Below are 25,856 nucleotides of genomic sequence, written 5' to 3' on the forward strand. Positions count from 1 at the left end.
ACTTTATGAAGCTGGAATAGAAAATAAAAATTGAGAATCTCAGGTTTTGAGTAATTAATAGCAGTACTTTATAGAGAAAGGCCATACTCCTGCTGTGAGGTCTCATAGCTACTATTATTTTCTAAATTGTTGTAGACTCATGGACTCTAGGAGATACTCCATTTTACAAATTAAGGTGAACAGGGTCTATTTCTATTATATATTAAAATTGCTTTGTATCTTCAAATATAATTATAGCATTTTATAATTAAATCTTTTTTTACAATCGATTTCTTCTTTTACCCAACAATAACAGTTAAAAGAAGATGTATAGGAGACAAAATTTTTTCTAAACACAGGTGATGTTCTATTTATTACAAGCAATCATAATCCCTTACGAGTTCATCATAAGAGAATTTGAAGATCATATAAGGATCTTTACATGGTTATGGAAAGTCATGCAACTAGAATAAATCTCAGAAAGTATTCTACTTATACTTGTGCCTTTTTTTATAGACAAAGTAGGCTGAAATTCAGAAGTGACTGGACAAGGTCATAAAGTAGTAGTGGGACACTGGCAGGAAAACCATGGCCTCGCTGAGGACTCCTTTTTGCTAAATTTTTAAAACTTCCTTATTTTTTCTGCAAATAAAAGCCAAATATGATAACAGATAAAAATCAATCATTTGGTTTAGAATATATACTTAAGCAAAGCAGTCTACATTATCAAGCAGATGTTGAATCAATCACAGACTTATAGTGAATTAAGTATTTATGTTAACTTGTGACATTTCCATTTAATGACCACTTTAGCAACTATAACTCTCTGACAATACAATCTTCATTATCCCAAAACAGCACTGTATGAAAGAACTTACCACAGATAAATTCCAAGGTGGTCCACATGGGAAGTTGCCAGAAAGTCTCCAGTAGGAGACATAGAAACATTCAGAGGAGCCGAGTCCAACAAAAAGCAGTCTATCAGGCTACAGAAATAATTGACACATTAAAATTATTTGAACTCTACCAAAAAGGATATAATTCACAAAAATATTTTTGCTAAAAGGACAAGGGATAAGAGATGCAGAAAATGTGTGTTGGTGTTTTTTTAATCACCAGTATCAATCAGAAAGTCTCCACTAATAAACAGCTTTGTTAACTAAGTTACTATATGAAAATAATCTCACTTAATGAGAAAGACACAGCATTAACTAGACCAACTAACTGGAGAAGCAGTTTCAACAAAAGGGAGAAAAGAGGAGGAAATCTGCTTTTCTGGAATACTACATTTTGGTAGATTGACTTGGGGACAGTTCTAAAGACATAACATTTAAAATAAATCTAATTATTAGTATTCTGTATTTTTTGCTACTTCAGTGAAAGTAATGAAAAGCTTAGGCTAAAGGAGAAAGTAATATAACAAAATGGATGTAAATAACAATGGTAATTAAAAAAAACCTTTTGAGTAACTGCACCTGTTTTTCAAATAAGTAGTCATGCTATACGTGAAACACATGAAAATTCAGTCTCTAGAGCCATAAAGCAATTTATGGAAACCTGTCCCATAGGTTTAAAATCTTGAAGCGGTTTACAAGTTGGGGTGAAAGGGAGAGTAACCACCACCAGGTAGAGGACTCAGAATGGGCTTCACAGAGAACACTTGTGTTTGAGGGGAGCGTTACAAATGGACAGGATTTCAATGGATATTGATGTCTAGTAGAGAAAGCATTTCCTGGCTAAGAGAAATGTGGTGGATAAGGCAAGGGAAACTACAACTGTGTATAGTGAGGAGTGCAGTTTTGTAGGACCATTAAGCATAAGCATAAGCATAAGGCTGCATACAATGTTTTATATACGAAACAGCTGAGTTTGTTTTAATCTTATAATTGATGGAAAGTCATTAACCACTTAAGAGGAGATAGTGGCATAATCTTCCACTTTCATAGAAAATTTGCCATCAGAATGCAGAATATATTTGAACAGAGAGAATGGTAAGAATATGTAGTAATCATCTAACAAGCAACAAAGATAACCAGGATGGTGGGAGCAAAAAGTGAAAAGAGGTCTATTTAAGAAACAAAGAGAAAGGCCTATACTCATCTGAATCCTGCTGGAAAGACTCCTTAGGCTGCCTAAAAGTGAGAGTAGCTTTAAGCAGAGTATACTGGTTTTTAATGACAGCTATTCTTTTTTTTTTTTTGAGACGGAGTTTCACTCTTGTTACCCAGGCTGGAGTGCAATGGCGCTATCTTGGCTCACCGCAACTTCCGCCTCCTGGGTTCAAGCAGTTCTCCTGCCTCAGCCTCCCGAGTAGCTGGGACTATAGGCGCACGCCACCAAGCCCAGCTAATTTTCGTATTTTTAGTAGAGACGGGGTTTCACCATGTTGACCAGGATGGTCTCAATCTCTTGACCATCCCCTTCAGACTCCCAAAGTGCTGGGTGGCATGAGCCACCGCACCTGGCCCAATGACAGCTATTCTGAAGTCAATATATTATCCTTAGGAAGGTACACACAAATGACTTAAGTTCAGAATGTACATTAATAATACAAATTACTTCAAGAGTAACAGTTTTTTTTAGTGCTCTGTGTGAGGACGTATCCTAAGCACCTGAGCGTGCTAACTAATCTAATCTTCACAAACCCCACAAGGCAGATCGTCCTTACCACACAGTCCAGAAAACTGAGGTCCAGTAAGATTTTAAATTCATTCAAGGCAGAAAGCAATTGGGTCAGTATTTTCACCCAAGCAGTTCTACCCAATTCATACTGTTAGCTAATATACATTCTAGTAAAGCCACTACTGAAACTGAAGCACAAAACAGGGCAATAGCTTACACACACCCAGGGTATGCCTACATCGGTGATTCATAGGACACACTGTGAGCAGCTCAAATGTAAATGAAGACTGTCCAGTGGGAGGCATTAAGTTGCTTACCCATGGTAAAATGCCTCTCAATTTGCTTAAAGAGCCAATAAAAATGTAAACCTTAAACAATGACTGCAAGAAAAGACAACAATAAAAGCACTGGAAACAAACACACACCCATCAAACTGTGTTTAGGAAAAGGACTGCTATTTAATTGTCCTTTATGGGAAAGGGAGCAATAACCTGTCTGATTTCTGTTCAAGTCTGCTTTGAAAGCGCCCAAGAATCGCTTTTGTTGGGAATCAAAGGAATTGGGGAAGCACTTGCTAAACACTTATTCTGTGCCATAGACTGTTAAGTTATTTATGTTGAGCCATTTAATCCAAACAATCCAGAGATGAAGATATTATCCTAACACATACAGATGAATATTAAACCTACAACACAGCAATTTCAAATGTTAAGCTAGCTCCTTTGTCTAAATATTACTCATCAAAAGTTTACGTATGTGAAGGGTAAAGTGAAACTTCCTAACGTGTTTAGGAACTATCTGTTAAGAAGAAAACTTACTGCTTGAGCAAACTTATTTTACTTAAACTATAATTATCTTGTCAACTTCATTGTGTAACTTCATTTCCACAGCTGTGGTGTGTGGGTAGATGGGACTTCCATTATATAAAACCACCAAATTGAGGAAGGTGGTTTGCACATACACAGCATATTCTACACTGTCACATTAGTTCATAAAAGCATAAATGCACAGGCTCATCCCAGACCTAAAACTAGCATACAGTTTCATGCTAATCTTAAAAAAATAAGTTCAGTCCCAGGTACCTTGTAATTTCTTCTGAAAGAATATTAATACAATTCCTATTCTAAGGGATCAGATTTACAAGATCAGAGCCCTGCATATACATTCAGTAGGTTGTTTCTGATGATTATTCTGACCAAATGGAGACTGTTTCCATATGTTCTATTTTCAAAGTGCTAAAATCATCTTCCACAGAAATCTTTAAGGAGTAGCACAAAGGGATGTTTTTGCCTAAGTGAGAAATTGAAAACAATGTTCTATTCCAATTCCTCTCATGTAATGCTCCTCAGGAAGCAGGGGTGGGGTAAAACAGAACAAATGAAGAATTCTATGAAGACTACTTAATTTTATATATTTCTCACCCCTCAAAGAACTCAATCTGGACCGGGAGTGGTGGCTGATGCCTGTAATCCCAGCATTTTGGGAGAATGAGGTGGGCAGATCATTTGAGGTCAGGAGTTCGAGACCAGCTTGGCCAACATGGTGAAACCCCATCTCCATTAAACATACAAGAAAAATTAGCTGAGGATGGTGGCGTGCACCTGTGGTCCCAGCTGCTCGGGAGCCTGAGGCAGGAGAATCCCTTGAAACTGGGAGACAGAGGTTGCAGTGAGCCAAGATCGCAACACTGCACTCCAGCCTGGGCGACAGAACACGACTTTTGTCTTGGGGAAAAAAAAAAAGAATTCAATCTGAACTTCTATTAGATCAAAAACAACCAGACATAAAAGGTGGTGGTAGTGGTAGAGGAATGATAATTTCAGAGATAAAAAATTTCAACTCTGTTTCTCTGAGAATTTTACAAACATAAAAAAAGTTTTAGCACTTTAAAAAAACTTCATAGGAAAGTCTAATACCTATGCAATTTGTTTAAAATAGGCACAATTCCGGATGGATATCCCTGTATGTTAATACACTCAAGGGTTTACTCATAGATAGCTTCACTTTCCAGGCTATGTAATGTGTTTTCATTATTCAAATTATTTAATTGAAAGAAAAACTAGGAATCTCCATAGGTTGAATTATATTTTTTAAAAAAGAAGGGAATTTAAAAAAACCCAAGTTACCCATGGTTGTATAACAAGACACTAATCTTAACTTTATTACCTTCTACATCAAGAAAATCAGTTCGTTCTTAAAACAAGACACAGTCTGAGCAAAAGTGATAATACAACAACAGTTCTTTCTCCTGTGCTTATTTTGGACTCTGCCATTTATAAACTAAGCTGCCTTGGGCAAATCACTTAATTTTTCTAAAAGCCTCTACTTCATCATTTTTGAAATGGGACTAATAACAGTAATAGTACCTACAACCTCCTAGGATATGAAAAATAAAAGCATTCACAGTGCCTAGCAGCACATCGTAAATGTCAGCTTAGTTGCAATTAAGCAGCAGCAGTTGTTTGATAGTTATTCAAGCTCTCTCATTTGGTCCACTTCAAATTTTAACCAAAAACTATTTTTTTAAACAAAAATATGCTTTTTCCAATCAATGTCCATTTTATTATATTTTCTTTTTTTTGAGATGGAGTTTTGCTCTTGTTACCCAGGCTGGAATACAATGGCGTGATCTCGGCTCACTGCAACCTCCACCTCCTGGGTTCAAGCAATTCTCCTGCCTGAGCCTCCTGAGTAGCTGGGACTACAGGTTCGCACCACCATGCCCAGCTAAATTTTTATTTTTAGTAGAGATGGGGTTTCACCTTGTTGACCAGGATGGTCTCGATCTCTTGACCTCGTGATCCACCCGCCTCGGCCTCCCAAAGTGCTGGGATTATAGGCATGAGCCACTGCGCCTGGACTTACATTTTCTTTTAACAACTTGATGTGGTCACTTCTTGCTCTTATGCTACGTCCAGCTTCATGACTATTCACTTAAAATTGCCTATGCTCACCTAAAAATAAGCTACTAGAGTTGAAAATTTATCAGATTTTGATCTTTTCAACTTTTTACTGATATTAGAAATTCAGCAAAAGGCTAATGCTGAGTCAAATGTTAGTGGCTTTGAATGCTACTTTCAGATCCTAATTTTTCCATTCCAAAGATGAATTAACCACATTAAAAAAAAAAACTGCCAATTTTTTACTACTGAATAATCTCTCTCCCACTGATATAAACTAAAACTATTAAAAAGAAAAATGAAAAAGGCACTATGCCAACTCTACTATTTATATAACTTTCTTACTTTAAAGCAACTCAAATTAGATAACATTAACTTTTAGAAAATAGCAAAAGCCCAAGAAGTGGCAGATCACTAATATTTCTAATAGTGTCTTTAACAAAATGTTTAATTAAAGAAATACCAACTTTAGGTGAACCTTCTAAAACTAAAGGAGGATACAGTCAATAAATTATATTTTGCTTTACTCTATTTTAAGTGAAAGAGACACACCTGTGGACAAAGATCCCTAGGTATTAAAGCTGGACCCACTAGCAACAATCCTTAGCTGTGCTTACTAAAAATCCACTGTATACTCAAGATAGGTAGGTATGCCTCAGGTTTGTTTCAAACTTGAAGGGAACTGAGGACATGAGGGTTTTTCCTTCCTAAAGGTCAAACTGCTTTCATGTATGAGCTTATCCAATTCCTGAGTAGGAAGAGGAAGTGAACAGAGCTTAATTTAGGAAGATTTTAGATTAAAAAGTACTACCTTCCTTCTCATTTTTCTCATCTATCTTTTTTTTAATGGTATGGTACTGTTAAAGTAGATGTTTTGCTATTCCCATAATTCTTCCTTTCTTCATACTCATCTAAGCAATCCTATGTTAAATGATATGATTTTAAATGGTATCTACACCTACATAATTTTTAACAACAAACCCCACACACATTCTGTATGTCTCCTCTGTTTATACCATTTACAGATTTGGTTGTTTTCTCTTTAAAGTGCTGGATTAGGAGCAAATTTCAACCCACGAAATAGATTTCTGAACATGTTAGGTTTTACCCAAATCTAAAGACACACATTTTTACTACTTTTAAGATACAGTTTGAACGTCCCTCTAAAACTCGTGTTTAAACTTGATCCACAACATGACAGTATTGAGGGGGAGGGCCTTTAAGAGGTGACTGGATCATGAGGACTCTGTCCTCATCAATGGATTAACCCATTCATAGATTAATGGATTATCATGAAAGGGAAACTGGTAGCTTTATAAGAAAAGGAAGACAGACTTGAGCCATTACATTATCACGCTGAGTGATAGTCCCAAGGTGGTATGGGGTATCACATTAGTAAGGGTGATACCCCGTACCACCTTGGGACTATTCAGAGTCTCCGCCAGCAAGAAGGCCCTCACCAGCTATGGCCTCTTGATCTGGGGCTTTTCAATCTCCCAAACTGTAAGAAATAAACTCCTTTTCTTTAGAAATAACAGAGTTTCAATATTCTTAGCAACAGAAAATGCACTAAGACTATCTAAAATGTTTTTTTTTTTAAGAATGATGTCAGAGTACCACAAGAGATATAATATACAAAAAGGAAAAGTTCGCGGTTTTTACTTTCTATCTAAATTCAGCATGAATTAAAAAAACTCAAAATAAAAGTTTGTCATCCTTAAGTCTGAGCTTTATCAAAAAGGCCAAATGAGCTTTCCTAAGGTTTAGACAACTTGCTTCTGTATCTCAATTTTGCAGAATTAGAAAACCTAAGAGAGATTTCACTTTTCTATTATCTTTCATGACACTACTACCTGCTGTTTAGTTATCATTAAAAACACTCCAAGGACACAATATAGTCATGTCAGAAAAATCTCCAAATATAGTCACATTGGAAAAGCATATAATCCATTAACTACTTATAAAAGTCACGTGTGAAGAAAATAACTTAGAAATCTTCTTATAGAGGTTAGGGATTTAGAAATATAAACTTACCACCCAGAAGGAAGGTCCCAAGTCCTAACAGAGCAATCCATTGCAGCACTTATTAACCAACGACCGTCAGGACTAAAAGCCTTTAAAATAAAAAAATATAATATACACACATATATATATAATATATATGAATATATTTATATGTATGCATGTATGTATATAAAGTTAACACCTTAAAGAATGCAATAAATGAAAAGATAATGCAGGCTTCATAAAAAAATTAATTTGACTAAGTAACATTCAGGCTGTCTTATTTCATATAAAAGAAAACACCACTTCCTAAATACCACTGATATGGAATTTGGATAAAGATTAGACTTTTAAATGAATTACTAAAAGTTAAAAAAAATAAAGTGCATTGCATTAATTTTCAAACCATAATTTTCTACTTATTTACAGACAATATGTTTATGTGTGTGATTAAGAGCCTATTTTTCTTGAAGCTTATGTTAAACATCCTTTCTCTTTTAATAATGCTTTATTTATAAACGTAAGCCATAATAATCAGATTTTTAAAAAACAAATTTAAATAAACTACTTATGCCACCCATTATCTTTTCTAGCTATAAAAATGGATAAATAATAGATCTCTTTGCCTGTAGTACCTAAGGGTCATCAGGCACAAATTAGATCACATGTGAAAAATGACCCAAAAAGAAAAACCCAAAAAGTAGTTGTAGTATATTGTTCATCCAGCAGTTTAAATTAGTGGGTGATACTGGAACATGTAAATGTTAATTTGTTCATCAGGCTGCAGTAATATAATGGGAACTCAAATCTCAGGTTACAAATAGATCAACTTACAGAAGGGTCGTACAGATAACAAAGCATGGGAAAGAATGACTCTGAGAGGTAAAGTCATGTTATAAATGCTCACAGATTTAACTAAAAGGAGTAACTTATTACTGAATAGGGAAACTCCAGATATACAAGTTGAAAGTAAGGTTTAAAAAGAAAGAAAAAGGAAGAGCAAGTTGACACTTACAGATGTTTTCAAAATTGCCATTTCAGCACAACCCACTCCCACCCACATTTCTACAGATGCTGTCAAAACAAATTCTGTTGATACGTAATTCTGCCAGCCTCTGATCTGTAGAACACAAGGTCCTGACCAGGATTCTTTTCCTTCAATTTTTAAGGAAAGGAGTAAATTCTAATTTTTGGTATGAAAACTAGTAAATGTAGCTGTTGGGTTTGTCACTAAGTATTAGGGTTTTATTTTTATTTTACTTTTTCTATTTTCAAGCAAATCAAGATATCTGCAATTGATGAAAAATAATAACATAGACTTAATTTGGTCCTCAAATGACAAATTTATTTTAAAAGTTCTTTTGAATAAAATATGCTTTTTAAACTACTTTACTTCTTACCATATCATATATCCCACTATAGGAACATAATAGTAAACTTAAATACATTTTTATTAATTAAAACTTTTCAGAATTAACATACATAACTCCAGAAATAGCACTAAACTAAAAAAAACCACATACCAAATGTTCTAAGCAAATGGTCTTTTACTATTAATTCATTCCATACATAGTAAAACAGAAATAAATTCTCCCAGCTTATTTTAATATTAAGTTAAAAATGACATAAACCAATGGATCATTCATATCTATAGTACACTCTGGCTTTGTTTAATGAAAAAAAGATGAGCTCTAAAACTTACACTTTAATTTGATGGCATCAACTCCCTGAAAAGTACTAAACTTTTAATTTAAAACTTTCTTTAAAAATCTTTGAAAAATGGCCTGCAAATTAAAATTGATAACCACCTCATATAATGATTTTAAGGCTATTATAGGATAACACACCCAAACAGAAGTAGAAATAAGTCGAGTTTTATCAGCTAGAGTTTGTTTTACCATGTCATTTATTTGGCCTTGGTGTCCAGAAAACTCTCTGACAATCTTCCTAGTTTCTATGTCCAGAACACTAATGGAGAAGTCATCCAAGGCGAGTCCCAGAATGCCACTAGCAAGATAAATGCACCAGTTTTAGTAAATAAAACACCCCTGAACTAAAGTCTTATATTCACTCGAATTTTGTTAAATCAAATACACTTTGGTGGAAATTAAGCCAAATGCTGTTCTTTACTAAATACTCTGATTTTTCTCACTTGGTAAATTGTGACTTTAAAACTTTTACCAAAAGAATCAAAGAGAAAATCCATGATCATAAAAAGTTTACCTGTCCCTATGTAGCAACATGATATTTGGAGATGAACTGAGGCCCACAGAATGGATTAAACTTTTGCTTTTAAAGTTCCAGAATTTGAGTAATCCTTCACTACCAGTTGTAACTGTCAACTGGTTTAATCCATCCACTGAAACACCTCTAATAGATCCCTTGTGAGCTGTAAGGTACATCAAAAGAAAAAAGAAATCAGAATTGGCAGTGTCTCTCTGAACAATACACAAAGTGATTCCTTCATTCAAATACATAAGCTGCCACTTAAACATCCTTGAAAAATTTTGAAATTAATCTGAATTTTAGGGGGGTAAGGAATCTTAATTATTAACACTGTTTGAGTAAAAAAACAGAAATCAGGTTGATACCACAAAGGTTTGACAATTTTGTTAAAATTTTCTGCTTAAGGCAGAAGAGAAAAAAATTTTAATCTGCATAATATCCACATTAACTCTTAGGTACCCATGACTTTTCTCTTTCAACATGGTCCTTATGATACAACTGCAGTATCTGCCATATAGGGTTGATGATAACCCATCTTAAACTTTAGCAAAATGCCCAGCACTTAAATATTATAAATGCAAGCTATCATTACTAATCTTGTATTTATCTGTATTAATTTAAAAAAAGGAAGAATTTCTATACCTTGATCCTTGCCAAAACTTCCTCGATGTATACCAGACTGCATGTTATATACATCTACAGTTCCTGATGAGAGGCCAATTACAGCAAAGTTTCCACAAGAAGTTATATCCACTGCCTTTAAGAAAAAAAAAACAATCCACAAATGACAAAGAAAATAACATTTTATTGCACTTTATGCTTGCCAGAGTATTTTTTTAATCTACTTTTTCCTTTTTATTTAAAAAAAAAGCACGATAAATAAATTGCTTCATTAGTTTTTTTAAACATAAAGTAATTATATTTGGGTGTATAAGAATATATGTGAGATTCTATCTCCATTCTTTTAAAAGTATCAAGAATTATTATCTAAGAAAACAAAACATAACTAAGGTTAACTCAATTTAAATGTACAAAGTCAGGAGAACTATATAAGGGACTAACCTTCAATTTTTATTTTATTAACAAGGCTAAGGTCAAAACATTCCATTGCCTAATTTCTTTTTGTCTTGCCTTTTTTATCTGCTTCCACAGCTGTCATCAAACCATAAACATACCATTAGTTAGAATGCCCAAGCAAAAGCCCAAAATATTTTAATTATGACATTTTAGGAAGGGAATATATAAGACACTACAGGGAGAACATTTGGTTTATAAGCAAGTTCTATTATAAACCCATTTTACTACTTAAAATATCAATAGTGTATCAATATATTTTTTTCTATATTTCAGCAGAGGTAACAAGATCATTCAATGGAGAAAGAATGGTCTTGTGAACAAATGGTGCTGAGACAAGTGGATAACCACATGCAAAAAAATGAATTTGGATCCCTGTATCATACCATATACAAAAATCAATTCAGAGAGAATAAACCCAAATGTAAGAGCTAAAACTAGGAAGCTCTTATCAGTCTTAGGAGCAAATCTTAGTTTTCTTCGGCTACACAATGCTTTTTTGAGAAGCATAAGCAATATAATAAACTGAACTTCATCAAAATTCAAAACTTTTAGTTAAAAATGATACCAAAAAGAAAATGAAATGATAGCCTACAGAATGGAAGAAAACATTTGTAATTCAAATATCTGATAAGGGACTTGTATTGAGAATATATAAAGAGATATTACAAGTTAATTATTTGTAAATATTTCTCCCAAAAAGACATACAAATGGTTTATAACCACATGAAAAGACGTTCATTCTTCATGTCAGTGGGGAAATAGAAATCGGAACCACAATGAGATAATACCTCACATCAATTTCAAATAAATGACTGTAACTTGGAAAGCTTAAAACTATTAAGGAATAACTTCAAACTGTTAAACTATGTTTTTTTTTTCAACCAATATTATAAGGAGAAACCTTGAGTACAACAAGATTTCCATAAGAAAGTTTTAAAGCGAAAATATCCTTATAAACAAGCTCACTTACTGTTGCAGTTATGTCATCTTTCTTCAATTCTTTTGGCTTGAGAAAGTAAGCACCTATTGTAGATTTTTGGTAATTCCAGGTTGAGCAAGATAGCTTACCTTGATGGCAAGCAATGATACCATCCCAGTCACTCTCACGAGCTTCCTCTAAAACGTAATAAAAATCATAAATCAAATTACTTTTCATTCTGTTATTCATCTATTACTTATTAAGCATCTAATATTTCAGGTTATCATCAGACACTAGGGAAACAATGGTAAACCAAACAGGTAATACCTGATACTAATGTTTCCAATCTAACAAGAGGTTATCATTTTTAATTGACAAATTAAAATGTGTGTATTTATGTGTTTTTAGTACACAACAAACTAACAAGAAATTTGAATGAGAAGAAATCACAGTAAAATATGATAGTGTCTTATAAAATCACTCAGGAGATTTGGGGAAAATAAATGTCTCTCTGGATGGAGTGGCAGAACAAGTAGAAATTACCTGGGGTGGGGGGATAACATGCACAAGAAAAAAAAAAAATAAACAAAACTGAGGACAGCAAGTAAGTGTAGTATCTTTTGGGAGGAATGAGAGTTGGGGAAGGCAATCAGGACCACACTACCAAAGGTCTTGAAAGTCATGTTAAGGAGATGAGATTCCACTCTAAAGGTGTAAGAAGCCACTAAAAAATTTTAAGCAGGTGAGTAATGTGATTTAGATGTGTTTTTAGAAACATCACTCAAGCTCTAAGAAAAGTCAGAAAGGTGGTCTTAATAATAACCTTTGAATAGAAATAGTGCCTACACAGTAATTTCCCATAATAGATTTCAGGCAACAAACCCATTATCTACATTTTTCTTAAAATCACTTCTTTGAAAGAAGCACTGGTCAAATGACATAGCATACTAAATCCTCAGTATTCTTAGATCTTAATTAGTCAGAGCTCTATGTTCTCATACTTTGCTGTTCCAGTTCTTTTTACATTAGTGACTTTCATTATACTAGGCACATGACAAAATAAAAAGACAGGCTATAAAATCAAATATTGGTAATAGCTATTATGAAGAACAAAGCCTGAGGTTAATAGATAATAAGTTCATATTTAAAAGAACTCATTTTAGTCTTCACACAAGATCAGCATGTACCTGGAGTTACTTTCTGAATGCTTATTAATATCTGTAAAAGCATTTATTAAAACCGAAAAAATAAAATAGCACAGAGTAGGAAACAATGACAAAGGAGAATGTCTCAAAACACAGTATGAAGTTACTTACCTGCTGCAAACTTTGTGATGGGTGGAAGTCTCACTGACATGGTATTCTGAAGTCCTTTACGTTTGACTCTCTTTTTATTTATTAATCCTGGGGTTGGAGGCAAGGGGGATATAGAAAGCTATGAATCCTTCTTAATAAATAAAAGTATATAAAAGAAAAGTTATCATTGTCATATAACTATAAAGTTCAAGATATTCCCATTTAAGTCAGAAACAAAACAAAGATGTTATTACCACTGTTATTTTTTAATTCTGAGAAATTACTTTAGATATTGATTAAAAAAATCTTAAATTATATCTGAAAGTATATACATACATGAATAGTAAAATAGTCACTTAAAAATTGGTAATAAAACTGAAAAAGATTTTCTTGCTTAATAAACAAAATCTTTCAAAGGCTGGAAACCATGGAAAGGAAAGGAGAATAAAATGATTGCTTTAAAGCAAAAGAATTGGACACTGCTTACTTTGATGCTTTCTCTAAGCTACTTTCCATTTTAAAAACTGTGCACTCTACAGATAGCTCAAGAGAGGCCCTCAACATCTTTTGGGTGGCAGCAGTATGTTTTTACCACCCAAGGTGTCTAACTTTTTCCAGTAACCTCATAGCAGAACTTCAACCACTTCTTACAGTTTATGTTTATCTATTATATCCAAGAAAAGAGAAAATGTATTGATGAAACTTTCTCCAGCTGTCTCATAGAATGTTGAAATGTTTCTTTTGTGACCAGCTTATTTTCTGTCTTGCAAAGGACCTACCATGTCCCAAACTCTTATTGAATTTTTCATGTACCGTGGAAAATGACTGAAGAGTTCCATCTTGACCTGTTGACATACACAGAAAATTTCTAATCAAGGTTCATCAAAACAATGGACTATGTGAATCACAAATTTTATAAAATTCTATTTGAAAAACTTGAAGATACAATTTAAGACACTTTAAAGGGAAAGCCAGATTGCAACTACATTAAAACACTCATCTTTTATTTTCTTGAGACAGAGTTTTGCTCTTGTCGCCAGGCTGGAGTATAATGGCACAATGTCGGCTCACTGCAACCTCTGCCTCCTGGGTTCAGGCAATTCTCCTGCCTCAGGCTCCCTGGTATCTGGGATTACAGGCATACACCACCATGCCTGGCTAATATTTTGTATTTTTAGTAGAGACAGGGTTTCTCAATGTTTGTCAGGCTGGTCTTGAACTCCTGACCTCAGGTGATCCGCCCACCTCGGCCTCCCAAAGTGCTGAGATTACAGGCGTGAGCCACCATGCCTGGCCTAAAATACTCAACTTTTTATAGAATGGCATTTAGTGAGAATAAAGGAAAAATGAAAACGAGATACTAACGATTTTCAGCAGACTAAAAGAATTTTTAGAATCTGACCATTCTGTCTCTGAAGATTAGTAAACAGAAGGACACATTAAGTACAGATAACAACTTTAAGTCACTCAAAGAGATATGCAAATCTAAACATGTGTAAATATCAAACCTAATACTGGGTACCCACATCTCAACACTTGCTGAAATAGACTAATAGTATGAAGCAGAAGCTCACTTGCGCTTAGAATCTGTTGTCCATTCTGTCCATAGTATCTGATACTGGTAAGAGGAGCACTATGACCCATTCTGAATCTCAAAAGTCGGCCTTCACCTGTAGGACCATCAAATATCCATATCTGCCAAGAAATAAAAATGTAAAGTTCTTATCTGCAAGCAGTCAAATCACCCCCTATATACATCAACTGGCATTGTGTAGTGCTTGCTAAGCCACTGATCCTGGAATTACAGGCGGAGAGTGGGTATTGTGGGAGAAATAAACTGTAATTCTTTCCTGCTTCACTGCAATCATGTCACCTACTCTGCTTCTTCTTTCACCTACACCAATAACTCCTTTCATATTCCTTTCTTCTTCTAGGTTGAAAGCTGATACATTAAAGCAAACTTGTAATAACCCAAAGGGTAAGTTAGATGAGCCAGGAAGATGATAACAATCATCATAATACCCTGAGAGCATTGTCACCGCCATTTGTGACAAGAAGTGGCTCTCTATGGAGAAATGTCAGTCCGGCAATTGCTGTAGAGTGTGCATTTCTCATTTGATTGATTAATCTTTTGTCCTCTAGATCCCAGAGTCCAATATGGCCACATGGGCTTCCAGCTGCCATTACAGGATGACCATCTGTTATTAAAATAAAACATATTAAGAAAAATACTATAGATCCTCCCAAAATAAACAAGAATTCTTTTCTCTGCCCTTTTATTCCATAAAGTTAGAAAAAAACTATATACCAATTATTTATTCAAATTTCTTTGCCTCCTTTTACTCCGGTATTCATTCACTTCTATTAGATTAAGCTACCAGATGCCAAAAAAATTTTCTCAATTTTAAGGTAATGAATTTTAAGTTTCCTTAACTCTTCTTATCAATAAGTATGTTAAAAGTTACCTGTGCGAAATGAAATTGAAGTAATGGGTCCCCAGTCTTGACGAAACTTCATTAATGTTTCATTAAATTTAATGTTGTGAATGATAACTTGACCTGACATAAGACCAATAGCAACAACATCCACAGCTGGTGCCTAAAAATTAAATTATTCAAACTTTTATTTTGTTTTCTTAAACAAAATAGCTTTAATAATCCATATGATATGCATCATTTCTTAGGTGTCATCAAAAGAAATAATAAAGTATCTTCCTAAAGGTGGCAGAAAAACTCCACAAGCATTACTATTCTGGCATACTTTTTTATTCAGCATAGAAGTATTCAGAAATGATTTTTCCAAATTACTTCCTAGCTTCAATTCTGCCAGTCAACATCCCATCCCCATTCCCAAAATTTAGCTGGTAAGATTTTGATAAGAAAATAGCCACAACAGAAAAGAAAGCTATGTATAAAATCACTACAGATCACTGGATTGGATGGAAACAGAAAAGGGAGACAACTCCTAAAAAACATACAAGGCCTGTGACATGCATGGCAATGTGTAACCAATTACAGAGGAAGTGAAAAATTGTTTACCCAACAAAGTAAACTTACAAAACATGGGAAAAGACAAAAAAATGTATTACAATGAGCCTGTTCCAGTTCTAATATTCTATGGTTATAACGGTCTATAATACAATAGTCTTACAGGCTCTATTGTGAATTTCTTTACTTTGGCAAAGATCAATGTCCAATATCATTGTAGAATGGAATCAGGTTACACGTTTTATTAATTTGTCATCAAGTGTCTACTCTGCATCAGACCCTGTGTAGAAACTGGAGATACTGAAACAAATAATCCCTTGTCCTCAAAGGACCTAATCCTTTGATATTTATGGAGTCTTCTGGATAGGCAAAATTGGAGCTAGACTGATGGCAGTAAGAGAAGATAAGGAATACATATAAATTGGGCAAGCAAAGTCAGTGGATGCTGAGAAAAATAAGTGTATACTGGCTACCTATGTGGCCAATAGAAACACAAGATTCAATGCAGGCATGCATTCATTTATACATATTTTGCAGAGTCATTAAAAAAACAGTTATTTCTTAAACAGTCCATCATCGAATCAAACATTAGGATTTTGGCTCCAATTATTTCAGACCATAAATCTCAACATCTTGACAAATTTATCTGCATGACATACAATACCCCTTGCATTGCTGAACACTCATTTCCAGTCTACACCAGACACTGGACTAAATATCTCTGCAAAATGATTAGTAAAGAAGGATCCATAGCAACCATAGGTTTAAAGTCAAACTATAAGCACAAAGGATTCCAAAACTGTTATTGCCAAAGGCAATATTACTTGTTTTAAACTACATTTCCAAAACACTATTTCAGGGTAACAATTTTAAAGGTAAACTAAGCTATATATTGTTTTGTCTTTATGTCTAAAATTATGATTGATTCCTGAAACTAAAATATTTTCCTATTAACTTTGTTTCCTCTTTGATTTAACAGAAAAATACTAACCTGCTGAAGAGCTGTCACTCCAACTTTCCATCCTGGAAATGTATACAGAAGTTTACTACAAGAAGAAAAATAGTTGAAAGCTTTCTTTTTTGGAGAAAACCAAAGTCAGCTATACATTTAAAAAATGAAATAATAGGTGATATTTATTAATTTCTTACTCTTCCACACAGTATTCTGATAATTAAGCTAACGTCACAAGGTTAGTAATATCATCCAGACAAATTCTAGATCTCAAACTACTATGCTATGCCACCTCTTTAAGAAATTAAATGTCCAAAGTGGAAAAAAAAATTTGTGAGTGATAAACCATTTCATATTACAGACAACAATAAAAAAAATTTAAGACTGCAAAAAGATCGTCGTGAGAGGGACTAACTTATATTTTAACAATATTATCTGCATGTTATATGACAACAGTTATGCTGCTCTCAATTTCAGAAGCAAGTCATGAATGATAAATAACACATGCATGGAACAAACAGAAGTATCTGAAATCATAATAATTATCATTAAAGTATTAAATCACATATTAAATTGTGTAAATGGGTACAGATTAGTTTACTGAATAAAATGGCTATTTAAAGTACAGTAAAGAATGTACATATCAAATAAAGAACTAAAGAAAATAACTGTAAGGGCAAAGATAGTATTTCAGTCACCATCCCTGAACCTAGCACAAAGCAGGCAGTCAATGGTATTTCTTAAACTGAAATGAAGCCCTGATTTAAAACATTATACCTTTAATAATCTTATTTTCCCTTCTGAATTCATAAAAACTTTAGAAAAAACAATTTGGATGGTCAAATATTTTTATTTGCTTTTTTAAATGCTCTACAAAGAAGTCGAGCTGCCACCTTTTTTTACTGGTAAATGTTTAAATAATGGGTAGAAGTATTCAAAATCATGTATCCAGCCCTCCAGCTATCAATATTATAGTAGATATTCACCGTATCTATGGGAAATGATGAAAATACTTTTAACCCTGAAAATCATTTCTAAATGCTAGCACTAAATTATCATTGATTTACTTTTCCATCTTTTACCTTCTTCATATATGGAAAATTTTCATGTATGGAAAACTAGAAGCTCCCCAAGAATAATCTCATAATTATTATTTTCTGACAGATCTCATATTACTTTATTAGAGCCTTCTGTATAGCAATTCTTTACAGTTATTAGGCCATCAATACATACTTTTCAATGAGCATTTATGAAGCTGTCTCACATGTGTCAGGATCACATGCCAGCTTTCATATATATGATGCCACCAGCAACAACTCCAAAAGCAAGCATACAGTTGTATAGCTCAGTAGCCCTGGGGGATTGGTTCCAGGTCTCCCAACCTCTCTGCTGATACCAAAGTTAAGAGATGCTCAAGTTCCTTACATAAAATGCATATAACCATCACACATTTATGCATATACTTTAATTTCTAGCTTATTCAAAAAACCTAATACTATGTAAATATTATGTAAATAGCTGTTATTCTGTACTATTTTAAAATGTGATTTTTATTGTTGTATTATTATTATTTTTTCTTGAATATTTTTGATCTGAAGTTGGTTGACTCCTCTGATACAGAGGACCAACTGTATTTATAGACAACCCTCCAAATAAATATACAACAGTAGGAGAAATGAGACTTAAGTATGCATTAGGAAGTAATAGATGAGGATAAGGTGACAACTATATTATTTTCTAACTAAAATACTTACTTGGATTTTACATTCCACAATTGCAGGCTTCCTTGTTCACTGCCCAGAAGTATTTTATTCAAGTAGGTACTTGGATGCAAAATTGCAGAAATTTTAAATACTGTCTTATCAAAAGTCAATTGCAAGTATTCTTCTACAAAAGTGAAAGTTATAATTATTTTTTATAAAATAGTTTAAAATGTTTTATATAACCATATATTTATTGCTTAAAGTCTATCATATCAAAGAGTTATATGCTAAAATAAACCAAAGAATTAGATACTAATCTATAAACATTCCTCGAGAAAATAAATGAAGGGCTACTTGTAAATGTAATTTAGCCTATGAAAAATTTTCTACAACTTCTAATAAAAATACTATTAAAAGTTTCATTCCCTTTTGAATTACTTTACAGAAAAGGATAATAAAATTTAAAAAAAGATCAGCATTAATGTTTCTGTAATTTGATCCATAAGCAGGAGTGAATATTCCAAGTGAAGTGCTTATACTTAGCTTTTCCAGGGAATGAAGACCTAACTATATGGAAAGTTTGATGGGCCACTCAAAAAATGCCAAAAATAAAAGGCACATCTCAGTGAAAGTTGTAAGAGTACTTGTCACATATTTCCACAAAAGAACCTCTAATAAAGAAAAAGAAAAAAAATTTACAACCCTGTGGAGTGTGGGGTGGCATAGCCAGTGGTCACTTGCTCCAAGATCAAAAATTCTCTGAAATCTTTGGTTATATTCAAAATTTCTGTTTGAATTCTGCTTTTTACTTTACAGTTCCTCCACAATTAAAACAATGTTTCACTAAATTTTCCAATAAATTTGCGTATCAAAGAAGGTATTTTATTGAGGAAAGGTGTAGATATTCTAGGAATAAATTCTTCATGTTTAAAGATACATGATCCCATAAGTATAGCCACTGTCTAAGACTATCACAGTTGAAAGAAACTGATTCATATCCCTAGGAAAAGGATGTATATTTTCCTTCTGATTATAAGATCAAGTTTACTATTAAAGTCTCCTTTACTAAAAGTTGGAATACAAACCAAGAATTATTCAGGTATGAATATATATCAATATTCACTCCACGGGGAAAACAATATAACTAATCAAATTTGTAATAATATATTATAACAAAATAGCAATGGAAAATATATTAGTTGAGGTAAGCACATCCAAAAATTTATAGTTAACTTGCTAAAGTTGTTTATCTCTTTCTTACTTAGAACTTTTTTCTTATGCATGTCAAAGATTTTTAATTTTTTTTTTTTTTTAACTATTTACAGGCAAAACCTCTGGCACAGATATTGACACAGATTTTAAATTTTAACTAAACACATACTACCCTAAGATAAAGCAAATAAATTGTTAACTCTTACCTTCTGAATATATGTGCCAAATAATAAGAATGCTGTCAGTATCAACAGAGATAATGTGGTCTCCAAAGGGTTGCAAGAGATGGATTTCTGCCTTATGACCCTTAAAGGTATGTACTATCTACAACATCAAAGTTTAAAAGAATTTCAAATTACTTAATCATCATGTCATATTGTTCATATTATCCCAAAAACATGCTAATCCTGAGATGCTTCTGTTAAGAAATGTAGCCCAACTCTTGATTATTCCAGGTTAGGATGAACAAATAAATATCAAGGAACCAGGCGTGTTCATCTGCTCCCTCATCCAGTTCAACAATAAGAAGGTAAACTGTTCATTAAGAACAAAGAAATGAGACCTCTGAGGCTCAGCCTTCCAACTTAGGTTAGAGAGGAGGCATGTACACAGACCTAGGTCCCTCACCCAATTCAATCAGTGCAACTACATATATCCTAGCAAGATGGTATGTTCCAGAAGGCTGACCTCTATATACTCCATAATCAACTGGCCATCAGATGAGTTAGGAAAGGGGGATTCGGGGTCTTCTTCCCCATACCTCTCTGCTTTCACAGAGACCCTTATGGTAGCTGATCCTTCCAAAAGTATAGCCCTTTCTCCATGGTTTCAGTCCTTACGAAATTCCAGTAACATTGTTTCTTCTCCTTGGCCCTTTGGCATTAGGGGTGGTAACAAATTCCTACAGTTGATAGTATCTGATGTCTCCCCACCCCTACTTTGTTCCACTAACCCTGACCATACCTGTGCATATAGGTCCTTTATTAAAGTCTCTGCATCTGAACCACATATAGGATATACATATAGGATAAAGTCTCCTTATGTGAATCACATATATCTCCCTGAGAAAACTATAAACAATATAAAAATGAACATTCTTCCCAATTCTAAAAATCTGAACACCTTCTATTAAAGAACTCCACAGGTAAGTTACCTTCCTCTGCCACAGGTAGTGATGATAAAAGACTGAGAACTACGTCACTCCAAGTCCCTGACAAGTACAGTGATATTATCATTTGGCTATCTTTGTATCCCCATTCCTACTTTTCCTTTAATACTAGACCATTAAAGCCAGGTCATCTCTCAAGCTAGTTGTTCTAGGACAAATTCAAAAAACAACTGGTAGATTTAGGCCCGAAAAGCTCTTTTCTTAGCAATGGAGAAAACATAGAATCTAGCATTCCGTAAATAGGGAACAAACATCTGGTTTTTAGAAAAAGAGTTATGAGCTAAGTTATGCATAGTAAATAACCAATCCACATAAAGTGGTAGTAAAATATTCCCAGGAAAGCATTAAAAAAAAAAAACACTTAATAATACATATTACATCCTATCTCAACAAATACACAGAACAAAACACTCATGAGATGGGAACTGACTGGGCATAAAAAATTTTAAAGAAGGTATCCAAGTAATTCTGATACTCATCTCTGACAAAGAAACTGAGTAAAGCACCAGTTTTTAGTAGGCCTTTTCTGAAAATTTATCTTCCTCCCGAAAACTGAATATACATTAGAAATAAGAGAATACTGTATATTTCCAGTGTGTGTCAGGTAAAGAATGACAAAAATTAAAGTTCCCTCCACTATCATGACAAATAACTACTGACTGCAAAAGACAAATAAATTAAAATAGTTTAGTGCTACAAACCTCTTTATTACGGGCAAATGCAGAGAAAACATTTCCATATGCAGCAAAGACTAATCTGCCATCAGCTGCCATACAGCAGATATCCTGTGGAACAGAATTACCTGGGAGAAAATACAAAATGGATGAAACAAGAATTTTTAAGATGTTAAAGAGAAACCTCAAATATATATATATATATATATATATATATATATATATATATATAACATTTCTCATGGCTATAATTTAAAAATATTTATAAAGATCAAAGTTGAGAATCAGAACATAAAATTTTGACTAAAATATTTTAGATATCTAGAAGTAACTATGAAACTAAGGATAGGAAATCACCTTGTCCTTCCCTAAGAGAACGAATGTCTAGGATTTGCAGAAATAAAAACATAATCCTAGAGAAATGAAAAGAAGCTTTTTGAGGTTATTTGGAAAAAAACTGTCATTTGATACACAAAGCTCTGACAGACAGTCGTCCAGTCTTCATGTGAACACCTTTTTTTTGAGAGATGTAGTCTCGTTGTGCCACCTAGGCTGTAATGCAGTTGTGCAATCTCGGCGCACTCCAACATCCGCCTCCTGAGTTCAAGTGATTCTCCTGCCTCAGCCTCCCAAGTAGCTAGGAACACCATGACTGGCTAATTTTTGCATTTTTAGTAGAGGCTTTGCCATGTTAGACAGGCTGGTCTTGAATTCCTGACCTCAGGTGATCTGCCTGCCTCAGCCTTCCAAAGTGCTGGGATTACAGGCATGAGCCACTGTGCTTGGCCCATACGAACATGTGAATATCTTCTGGAACATCAAGTTGACTAATAACTCCAGAAAAATTTTAAAAGTAACTCAAAACCTAGATCTCTAACTCTACCCTTTGGACCAACCCAAAAATATTCCATATGGTATTCTGTATGTCTACTCCTAAAACATTTAAAGACAATGTTGTTTCTACAGTCTTCTCCAGGTAAATATGCCTATCAATCTAGCATTTCTCACATGATATGTGATTCTTCTCTCATTATCCTGGTCATATCGACCTTTTCATTTCCTCTTTTGGGGCGTGAGGGTTAGAAGACACAGGATTGTTGTATTTTTCATGCTGCAAATTCCATATTAGGATTTGTTTGCATAATCTCGTTTCTATAGGTTTATCATTCACTTTTGTATTCAACTTAAGTTCCAATGCCTTTCTTCTGCCTTCTATTATTAAAATGTAAGTTTAATAGACATACACATTACAGTCCTTGTAGGTCTTTTCTGTTTCTCTCGACCGTATTTGATGGTAAAAGCATTTCTCAGCCCTGAGAAATGCTTTATCCTATTAGTTAAAAAAAATAAATAAATAAAATAAAAAAACAAGGCCGGTGCAATGGCTCAAGCCTGTAATCCCAGTACTTTGGGAGGTTGAGATGGGCAGATCAACTGAGGTCAGGATTTCGAGACCAGCCTGACCAGCATGGAGAATCCCCATCTCTACTAAAAATACAAAATTAGCTGGGCATAGAGGCGCATGCCTGTAATCGCAGCTACTCGGGAGGCGGAGGCAGGAGAATCACTTGAACTCAGGAGGTGGAGGTCACGGTGAGCCAAGATCGCGCCACTGCACTCCAGCCTGGACAAGACGAGCTAAACTCCATCTCAAAAACAAAACAAAACAAAACTCTTCCACTGAAAAAACATACCAAAATGTGAGAAAAGGGAAATTTTTTCCTTATAGTAGAAGGAATAATGGCAAAAGAAAATCACTTCAGGCTGACAATGCTTTATCTGAAATGCTTGAGACCAGAAGGGTTTCAGATTTCAGAGTGTTTTGGATTTTGGACTATTTGCATAACCAGGTGAACATTACTAATCTGAAAATCTGAAATGAGAAATGTTCCAATGAACATTTCCCTTTAAACATTATGTCAGTTCTCAAAAAGTTTCAGATTTTGGAGCATTTTGGGTTTCAAATTTTTAGATTAAGGATGATCAAAATATATTTGGCAACCATCATACTAAGAACTGATTCAGGCAAGTATCATAAAATGCTAAAAGCAGTGGTGATAACTCTGAAGAGTACTACAATATTTACATAGTCCCAGTGCATATTACCAAAAGATACTTATTGTTAACCCAGGCCAAAACACTAATTTTAAAATGGAGCCTCCTAACCAGTGACTGCCAGGAATAGAACTCACCAACAGCATGTGCCTTCCGATACAATTCACTGTGATTCCTGCCAAAGGGTACAACCTGAATTTAATCCTGAAGACATGTCAAAAAAACTCAAACTGAAGGACATTCTAAATGAGCCTGTACTCTTCAAAAATGTCAATGTGTCAATATCATGAAGCACAAAGAAAGTCTAAAAAACAGTTTCAGATTAAAAAAGATAAAAGATATGTAACAACTGAAAACAAAACATGATTCTATCCTGGTATCCTTTTTTGTTTCTGATATGTAAGTTTATCAGACATACATGTTACCCTGGCTTCCTTATATGTTCCATAAATCTCAAATTTATGTCAGAATAAAAAAAAATTTTTTAGATATGCATAAATTCAGAATAAAGTCTATACTTACTTACTGCAACCAGACTCAGTTTCTGAACCTGTTTAAGAAAAGAAAAAAGGTTAAATTTTCATTAACAAACACAATCATAATAACCTAATACCTGAAGATAAAGATACAACCTCATACGTATATTTGCTATGCTGTCCTTCGTAAGAAAGACACTTACTGATCCTCATTTTTGTTATTAGAAAAGTTTATATTTTCCTTTTTTTTTTGAGACAGAGTTTCTCTCTTGTTACCCAGGCTGGAGTGCAATGGCACGATCTCGGCTCACCGCAACCTCCACCTCCTGGGTTCAAGCAATTCTCCTGCCTCAGCCTCCTGAGTAGCTGGGATTACAGGCACACACCACCATGCCCAGCTAATTTTTGTATTTTTAGTAGAGACGGGGTGTTACCATGTTGACCAGGATGGTCTCGATCTCATGACCTCATGATCCACCCGCCTCGGCCTCCCAAAGTGCTGGGATTACAGGCGTGAGCCACCGCGCCCAGCCGGAAAGTTTATATTTTCAACTATATTTCACCAGGAGTGGTGATGAAAAGTGTAGACAAAAGTTTTCTATAATGAGTCAAATATTAAATATTTTAGGCTTTGCAGGCCATGCATGTGGTCTCTGTTGCAACTACTCACTTCTGCCACTATAGCATGAAAACAACCATATACAATACATAAATAATGTGCATGGGTGTATTAAACTTTTATCCATAGATACTGACATTTGATTTTCACAAAGTTTGCATGTCATGAAATATCCTTCTCCCCACCCCCAGCCTGACCCTGCAAACATTTAAACATGTCAAAATCATTCAGAACTCCTGGGACATACAAAAACAAGCAGTGGGCTAGACTGGCTTGCAGACTCTAATTTGCTCACTCAATCATGGCTACTGATCCAACTGTAGGACCCTAGAAAAATAAGCTCCCTGTGCCTCAAATTCTTCATCTGTAAAACAGGAATTTATTTACTTTATGGGACTGTTAAAAGGATTCAATGAGTAAATTTGTGTAAAACAGAATGGGCCAGTCATATAGTAATTGCTCAATACATCATAGCTGCTACCATCACTACCAGCAACTATTCACAACTTGTCTAGTTCCCCCTGTAGAAACAGCTACTCCATAGGACTGTAGGAAGTCTGACTGGGGACAGCATATATAGCCATAGTCATGGGACTGAGCACTTGAAGACCCAATTAGTGACTTGTTCATTAGCACCATTTTTTTGTTTTTTTCACTCCCAAGTATTTTCAGTTTCAGAGGTCATAGCCCAATGCATTGGCTAGTCTGAGCAGTGTAGTCTGGGTAAAGAGCATTTACATGCCATGATGTTACAAATGTATCATCAGTGTTACAACTAGAGGAGACCTTAAAAGCCATCTTTATTGTGACTAAATGTCAATACACTGTAAGTAAATTGTTGACTTTATAAAATGTGCAAATATGTAACTCCTAACCAAAGGGTTTCTTTGGCAGTAGAATGAAGGGGAAAACACGTGTTTGTGTGTAACACGGTGTCAGGAAAGACACTGTACCAAAGACAAGATTTCAAAAGCTCTTTAAGAGAGAA

The 25,856-nt window shown here is 34.3% G+C and overlaps 1 protein-coding gene and 1 long non-coding RNA gene across 2 annotated transcripts in view; one reads left to right on the top strand and one right to left on the bottom strand.

Annotated features, from left to right (window-relative positions):
- LOC144581412 (uncharacterized) overlaps positions 1–17,354 on the top strand; it is a 134,893-nt gene extending 117,539 nt beyond the window's left edge. Inside the window, exons 5-6 of the long non-coding RNA XR_013532177.1 lie at positions 14,957–15,000; positions 16,989–17,354. This is a non-coding gene — a long non-coding RNA (uncharacterized LOC144581412). The remainder of the gene's footprint in view (positions 1–14,956; positions 15,001–16,988) is intronic.
- The window catches only part of WDR36 (WD repeat domain 36), a 38,804-nt gene that overhangs the window by 10,979 nt on the left and 1,969 nt on the right, over positions 1–25,856 (bottom strand). Inside the window, exons 2-17 of the mRNA XM_008991713.5 lie at positions 24,296–24,323; positions 21,746–21,846; positions 20,083–20,200; positions 18,716–18,848; positions 17,001–17,055; positions 15,488–15,620; positions 15,045–15,220; positions 14,597–14,717; positions 13,802–13,867; positions 13,044–13,130; positions 11,779–11,924; positions 10,374–10,488; positions 9,729–9,894; positions 9,404–9,512; positions 7,536–7,615; positions 858–965 (exon numbers count right to left, since the gene is read on the bottom strand). Coding sequence (XP_008989961.3) covers positions 858–965; positions 7,536–7,615; positions 9,404–9,512; positions 9,729–9,894; positions 10,374–10,488; positions 11,779–11,924; positions 13,044–13,130; positions 13,802–13,867; positions 14,597–14,717; positions 15,045–15,220; positions 15,488–15,620; positions 17,001–17,055; positions 18,716–18,848; positions 20,083–20,200; positions 21,746–21,846; positions 24,296–24,323 — 1,742 coding nt within the window. The remainder of the gene's footprint in view (positions 1–857; positions 966–7,535; positions 7,616–9,403; positions 9,513–9,728; positions 9,895–10,373; positions 10,489–11,778; positions 11,925–13,043; positions 13,131–13,801; positions 13,868–14,596; positions 14,718–15,044; positions 15,221–15,487; positions 15,621–17,000; positions 17,056–18,715; positions 18,849–20,082; positions 20,201–21,745; positions 21,847–24,295; positions 24,324–25,856) is intronic.

This window comes from Callithrix jacchus, chromosome 2 (assembly GCF_049354715.1).
Source record: "Callithrix jacchus isolate 240 chromosome 2, calJac240_pri, whole genome shotgun sequence".
NCBI classification, from domain to species: Eukaryota; Metazoa; Chordata; class Mammalia; order Primates; family Cebidae; genus Callithrix; species Callithrix jacchus.